General features: G+C 40.8%; 1 protein-coding gene across 1 annotated transcript in view; it reads left to right on the top strand.

The window, feature by feature from the left end:
• Window positions 1-7,075, top strand: part of col7a1 (collagen, type VII, alpha 1) — a 67,140-nt gene that overhangs the window by 30,621 nt on the left and 29,444 nt on the right. The window contains exons 31-47 of the mRNA XM_016515898.1: window positions 1,007-1,150; window positions 1,271-1,446; window positions 1,665-1,694; window positions 1,815-1,841; window positions 1,951-1,995; window positions 2,138-2,239; window positions 2,340-2,402; window positions 3,958-3,993; window positions 4,077-4,130; window positions 4,278-4,349; window positions 4,484-4,597; window positions 5,395-5,421; window positions 6,057-6,110; window positions 6,274-6,345; window positions 6,478-6,537; window positions 6,622-6,657; window positions 6,783-6,827. Coding sequence (XP_016371384.1) covers window positions 1,007-1,150; window positions 1,271-1,446; window positions 1,665-1,694; window positions 1,815-1,841; window positions 1,951-1,995; window positions 2,138-2,239; window positions 2,340-2,402; window positions 3,958-3,993; window positions 4,077-4,130; window positions 4,278-4,349; window positions 4,484-4,597; window positions 5,395-5,421; window positions 6,057-6,110; window positions 6,274-6,345; window positions 6,478-6,537; window positions 6,622-6,657; window positions 6,783-6,827 — 1,157 coding nt within the window. The remainder of the gene's footprint in view (window positions 1-1,006; window positions 1,151-1,270; window positions 1,447-1,664; window positions 1,695-1,814; window positions 1,842-1,950; window positions 1,996-2,137; window positions 2,240-2,339; window positions 2,403-3,957; window positions 3,994-4,076; window positions 4,131-4,277; window positions 4,350-4,483; window positions 4,598-5,394; window positions 5,422-6,056; window positions 6,111-6,273; window positions 6,346-6,477; window positions 6,538-6,621; window positions 6,658-6,782; window positions 6,828-7,075) is intronic.

The raw sequence follows: 7,075 nt of genomic DNA on the forward strand, positions 1-7,075 counted from the left end.
AAATTCTTTAAATATGAAAACATACTTACAGGCTGAGTCAGAAGCGCCAGACTGTCCTTGCAAAGTTGGAATTGCCCCACTTTATAGTGCACACATCTGAATATTTGGTTTGAACTGTTCTGGATCTGTTGTAAATACAACTTAACCACTGATTTCTAGTTGTGTCCTCTTTTGAAAGACCAAACAAAGTAGTTTCGCTTTCACAACGAAACACAGCGTCTCCACGACATGGCGGCAGCAACAATACTACAGCGAGAATCAAAGTTATGCCTTCTTTCTTTGCGTGAACATTTGGGCGGTGTTATGCAAATCTTTCCACACAGTGACGTAGACATGTGGGGGCGTGTTTAAACGAGGCGTTTTAGGAGGGCGTGGATGAGTCTTAAATTTTAAAGAATATCTCTTTGGGTTTGAGACTTTAGCCTTTGCAACTTTAGGGATCTTATCTATGCACGAACAGCTTGTAACACTCCAAAGAGAAAGGAAAACTTGAAATTGCATCATATGACCCCTTTATTAAAAAGACCAAGTGAACAAAGAACAGGAAACACTAGGAAACAGAGAACCAAAACACAGGCAGACAACGGCATAATAACATTCAACAACTGACCAAGCACACGTGAAACGCAAGGGCTATTTATACACAGGAGAACAAGCTAACAAGAAAACAAGGGGTGTGGTAAATGGGGAAACACCTGGGGAACCTAATCACGGGGAACCAATACACAAATGGACTACAAACAGACTACAAACAAGGCACAGGAAGTACTTCAACATAAAAGTCCAGACAAGGCACAGAGAACATGTAACAGTAGTGCAACAATTTCTTAATATTAAATCCATCCAAAATTAAAAGCAGTGCAATAAAATACATATGAAACCTTTACAATTTTTAATATATATATATTTAAGTTTTATTTGCAACAATTGCAAGCATGTACTGTACATATTTGACATTCAGGTGACATTATGTGAGTGTGCTAATATTTTCTGCTTTTATGTGTAGGCCAGGCAATGACATACGCACGTCAGTTTTTGCTGAGCGCACCAGCAGGTCGGAGGTATAGTGTTCCCGGGGTGGTTGTTATTATCGCAGACGAGAAGTCAACCGATGATCTTAGCCAGCCGGCTGCTGCTGTTAGAGCTGATGGTAAGCCACACAAAATCAGCCCCAGCACATTAATGTACACGCAAACAGAGCAAACCATCCCGGCTGCTCTGTCCCATGTCCATAAGAGTGAGTTAGCACTGTAATAACTCTGTCCCTCAGGTGTGACAGTGTTGGCGGTAGGAATTGGACGTGCAGACTCTAGAGAGCTGCGTTCGGCAGTGACAGATGGCAGCACTCAGAATCTGCTCTATGCTCAAGACGCAAATCAGCTCTCTGGTCTCCACCCCGACCTGGCAGACCTCCTCTGTGGCCTTGCACGCGGGACTAGTGTCACGGTCAGATAAAATCCATCCATCTAGCTGTCATAAATGTTGTGTCATCATTTTTTTATTTATTATGATGCTTGCTTTGCCTGTCAAGCTCACCAGAGTCATGATACAGCAGAAGGTTTTTTTATGTTATGGTGGTTTCAAACCTTATTGATAGTCTTTATTGATAAGAAGAGAAGACTAGGTGCAGTAAAGACTGATTTTGATTTGTTGTTTCCTTTTAGCCAGGGCCTTGTACCGTACAGTGTCCACAAGTAAGTGCGTACTTAAAAGACTAACACATACAGAAACACCAAGACATAATTACATATTTGTGTTTACATTTGTACATCTACATGCACTTCACAAGAGATTGACCTGTGTCGTTGTTGCAGGGTGCTAAAGGGGAACTGGGTCAGAAGGTAATAATTGTTGTTGTATATAATAACTACAAGTTGGCTTGTTGGAGTTGATAATTGCTGTAATTTTCTGGTGAAATGTTTATGCATCTTGTCTTTTGTGTGTATATAGGGTGAGAGGGGCAGAGATGGAGTGGATGGAAGAAAAGGCGAGCCTGTAAGTTAATCTGCATGCACATTTAGCTCTGTTTGTTCATCTAAACTGTGGGATTCATTAATTATTTCTTAGAAACTTTGTTTTTTATATCCTCAAGTAAATGTCTGTCTGATTGTGTGTGTGTGTGTGTGTTTTTAAATAGGGTCATGATGGTTTACCCGGTCGTGAGGGCCTCAGAGGACCAGAGGGGCCACCAGGTCAACCAGGCAGTGGTCTGGGAGTGAGAGGAGAGAAAGGCGAGAGAGTAAGTGGCACTTAAATATGAATACACACATATATGCACACAGAACACAAGTGTTGATATGCTCTCTCTTTTTCTATTTGTTTCCCTCCATCTTTTTCAGGGTTTCCCAGGACTGGATGGCAGTCCAGGTGTTCCAGGTCGTCCTGGTGCAGTTGGATTACCAGTAAGAATGAAATCATGAGTAATTGTATTAAATGGTACCGTTAAAACAGGTATTTGGATATATTGTATGCACATTGTGGCGGGATCACCAAACGACAGACACAGTGGGTGTGGCATCAGGCCTCGGAGAGGCTTTTATTAACAAAATAAACAACAAAGTGTCCAGGAAAAAGGGGAATCAAGTGTCCAAAATAAAACAGGGGATCTGGTGTCCTCGTCGTGCTGCGGGGTTCGTGCAGGGAAGGGCAGTGGTCAGGAAGGAAGGGTCCAGGTAAGGGCCGGAGTCCGGCAGCCGCACGTGCTCCCCTCTCAGGTCCGGGGCGCGAGGGGCGGCGGCTTCTTTCAACGGCTTCGTCCTTCTCTCTGCCCACGGCACTTGAAGGGACTAGACGGCCCGGCATCCTAGCCCGACGGCCGTGTAACGGGTGCGGTTCTCGTCCGGACCGCGGGTCCGGTAGCTCACGACTCTGGCGGCACGGGAGTCCCTCTATGCACCCTTCCTGGACCCACGAGGACACCAGCGTGCATGCACGGGGAAGAGACCGGTCTCCCGAGGAGAGGCGCGCTCGGCATTTAAACAGCGGCGGTGATGAGGCTCCATTCGGTTCAGGTGTGCCCCATCAAAATATAGGCGCCTATCTTTAGTGATGCAGCGCAAAGAGCCGCTTCAGAAACTTGCCACGGTGTGGCTGGTGAGTAGCCATGATCAGTTCCGGTGGCCGTGTCGGAGCAGTAACGCACTGCAGACGTGTGCAGTGTAAATAAGGGGTAAGAGATTTATTCATGATACATTGTAGGTATAGCTTCACTGATTATAACGGGAGTCGGGAGTGTTTTTAAAGAGCATAATACTCGCGCTAGACTGAAGTCAGATATGATGTTGCTAAAAAGAACATTATTTTGTGTATTTGGTGTAATGAAATGTGTTTATGTGGTTTAAAGTAAAAAAAACACATTCTTTTCCACATACTCTACATTATTGTTTCTTCTCTATGCCCCGCCTTTCTGAAAAGCGAGGTGTGCTCTGATTGGGCTTTAAGAAATTTGACAACTTGCTTTTATACTTAAGTTTGAAAGTAGGAGTAAATTTAATTAATTCTCAGCACTTAAAGGGGTCATATGATGTTGCTAAAAAGAACATTATTTTGAGTTTTTGGTGTAATGAAATGTGTTTATGTGGTTTAAAGTAAAAAAAACACATTCTTTTCCACATACTGTACATTATTGTTTCTCCTCTATGCCCCGCCAGTCTATGCAACTTTACAGATCTTCTTTATGCACCAAGAGCTTGTAACACTCCAAAGAGAAAGGAAAAATTGAAATCGCATCATATGACCCCTATAAGACTAAAATGGCACTTTGAGGAGCTTGATAAATACGGTCCCAGGTCTGGATGCATGCTAAAAACTCTTAATCTCTTAATTTATCTCTTAATTAATCTCTTAATTTAATCCTCTTTAGTGCAGTACCACTTAAAATATTAAAGCTAAAAAGATCTCATGAATTGATTTATAACATGGGTTAATAATCTGATGTCATTCTGTTGTTTCATTCAGGGCATTCAGGGATTACCAGGTGTGACAGGAGACCCTGTGAGTACTCATATACATACTGTACATGTATAGACAAACATACACAAACACTTATTAAATGTTTTGTCTGTTTTGTTTTACAGGGAGAACCAGGCATTTCAGGCCCTCATGGATTAAAGGGAGAGAAAGGTGAAAGGGTAAGAGTGATATTAAAATTCATCTTTAACTGCTCTACTCTACCCCTTGATTTAGCATTTCATTTATTCATTCACTTTTACAGCATTTACAACAAGAGCTTCAATTGTTTGGTTCAAGAAATTATATGTTTTTACTACTTGCTACAGGGGGAACCTGGATCTGCTTTTGGAGGAGGTTTACCGGGCCGTAAAGGAGAGCCAGGAATCCCAGGGATCCCTGTAAGAAACACAAGAAAATCACTCTCACCTGCACAATGACAAGAAAGAAGCATATACATGTACAAGTTCTTCATGTCATCAAGTAAACAACAGGGTTATTACATTGCCTATTTTATGTCTTTCTTTCCTTTTAGGGCACTCCTAGTCGTCCAGGTGTGGATGGGGCGAAGGGAGAGCCAGGTGCACGAGGTCTGTCCGGACAGGATGGTCGCCCTGGGTTGCCAGGCACTGCTGGACTTTCTATTAAGGTCAAAATCCATGACCTTTCCTTTTTTTATTGCATCTTTTTTATCAACATTTCAACCACTTATAACATAAACATAACCAAACCAACCAACAGACAATGTCCATCTTTTACCATGCTAGTGAAAAAAAAAGTAAAAGAAAAGGAGAAGAAAAAAAAACATATGTGCCTTATAACATACCAAAACTCAAAATATTACTTAAAGAGACATCAATAAAATCCAGGTATGTAGTCCAAACTTCAGTAGACATGTGAGTAACACAAGTTAAAAATTCTAAGGGAATCATTTCCCTAATAATCTTGTGCCATCCTCCATTGCCTTTTCTGCTAAAGGTGTCTCTAAATGTGCAGTATGCATGCCCCTGTCCCTGGCCCTGTTTGAGTGATGAGTAGTTCGCTGTGAACTCATGCCATTGTGGACTTTGGGCATATTGAGGGTCTTAATGGCCAAGTTGAAGAACACAACACTTATCTATATATGTATTCATGAGCTCACTCACCTTTCTTTATGCATTGTGTGAGGTTAGAGGTCAAAATAAAAATAATCGATCTACAGTAAAACATCTGCACAGCAGTTAAATGAACCAAATATCTATCAGTACACAGAGATAATCTCACCGCCATGTTTGTTTTCTTATTTTAACCCAGCTATGAAAATATGTGAAAGTGCCACTGGCATTTTTATCTAGATCGATATTGTTATGCAACATTATTCATTGTTTTCACTGTTTGAAGTTTCACGTATACCTTCAGCCAGTCATGTACCTGTCTGTTTTTGTGTTTCATTTAATTTTCCTGCAGGGTGAAAAAGGCAGCCATGGTGAGAGGGTGAGTTGATATAAATTCTTCTTCAAAAGAAACCAGGGAAGCCTTCTCCCAAAAAAAAAAGAGAGAGAGAAAATAATTGCTAGTATAACAATAACACAGAACAAATATTATAAAATAAGACATCAAATGGTGTATAAACTACTATATTTTAATAGAATCAGTTACTTTAGATGTAACCATATGAAGCAAATTTTTTGTCTATTTGTCAGCATATGTTAGTAAACATGCAGAAATATTGTATTGATTGCATGTTGATAGTCCCAAGTGTAAGGTACATGGTCTTTTTATATACCTTTAACCTAGAATCCATGTAATCAGATGAAACGTAAATTTACACTGATAAAAAAAGAAAATGCCTAATTTCAGAAGTCCACCACACACTACTCATATAAATGAAATGATTTTGTATGCATTTCTAGGGAATTTAAAAGCAATAATCCATTATTTCTTGATGTGGAGAAGCAAGTACTCTAACATTTCATTAAAACGTCCCATGTTGTTTAAGGATTCAGCAAGGGCAAAGTAATTTAATGCACCACGAGAACTCTCTAATGGCATACTAATACAATGTGTAAAGACAATCAGTCACATTTATTGAACGTAAATGTGTTCTTCTTTCTTATTCTGATTAACAGGGTCCTCCCGGAGTGGGTAGTGGGGTAGCTGCTAAAGGAGATGCCGGTGAACCTGTGAGTGTCTCCATTATTCATGCCAAAGTGACAGTGTAAATGGATGTTAACGTGTGTATCTGTGTTTCTGTGTGAGTGCTGCTGTAAATTGGTCATGTGTACTTCAATGTGTGTTTTTGAGTTTTTATCACATGCACCGAATGGTATTTGTGTGTATTTTCAGGGAAGTCCTGGATCGCCTGGTTCTCAGGGCCCACGAGGACTGACTGGACAAAAAGGAGCCAAAGGAGAATCTGTATGTTTTTCTGCCATTATTTTTTTTACATTGCTCGTAAGCTATTTTTTGTTTGTGTTTTGTAAAATGTGTGCATTGCTTGTCCATGAATGTATTTCCTTGACCTGGCCTGTTTGTGTGATTGTGTTGCAGGGTGAGAGTATTGAGGGTAAACCAGGCCCCCAAGGAAACACCGGAGACCCTGGTGATCGGGTATGAAATGCTTTCACTAATATATTTCATGGTTGCTCTAACATTCCTCCTCATTTTTCTTTAATTCGTGGATTTTTGTTTCAGGGTCCCCGAGGACCTCCTGGTGAAATTGGAAGTAAGGTAAAGAACAGAAGTCAGTGCATGACTTTATTGTGGCTTGTGTCATCAAGGTACAATGAACACACTTTCTGAATGCATAATCTATGAATCAGTTGATTAAGTTTTGTTGTTTATTGTTTTTTCAGGGTGATCGAGGACAGACTGGACCTCCTGGTTCAGATGGAGCCAAGGTGACTATTTGTCTATGCTAGGGGTTGAATGACTTCTGATTTTTTGAAGTCGACTTTTACGTGATGAAAGTCGAGTCGAAGTCGACTAGTCGTTGATGACGTCATTAATGAACAAATAAGTCTGGAGCTGTGACAAACACCTTGTGCACAGCTATGGCATATGACACAGCGCTGCCCACATGGCTGTTGCTCCTATAACAGCTTTTTTATCAGTTCTTTTGTCTTTGGATCGTTATATTTCTCACAGA

The sequence above is a fragment of the Sinocyclocheilus rhinocerous genome, unplaced genomic scaffold (genome assembly GCF_001515625.1).
Source record: "Sinocyclocheilus rhinocerous isolate Xijiao unplaced genomic scaffold, SAMN03320098_v1.1 scaffold85, whole genome shotgun sequence".
NCBI classification, from domain to species: domain Eukaryota; kingdom Metazoa; phylum Chordata; class Actinopteri; order Cypriniformes; family Cyprinidae; genus Sinocyclocheilus; species Sinocyclocheilus rhinocerous.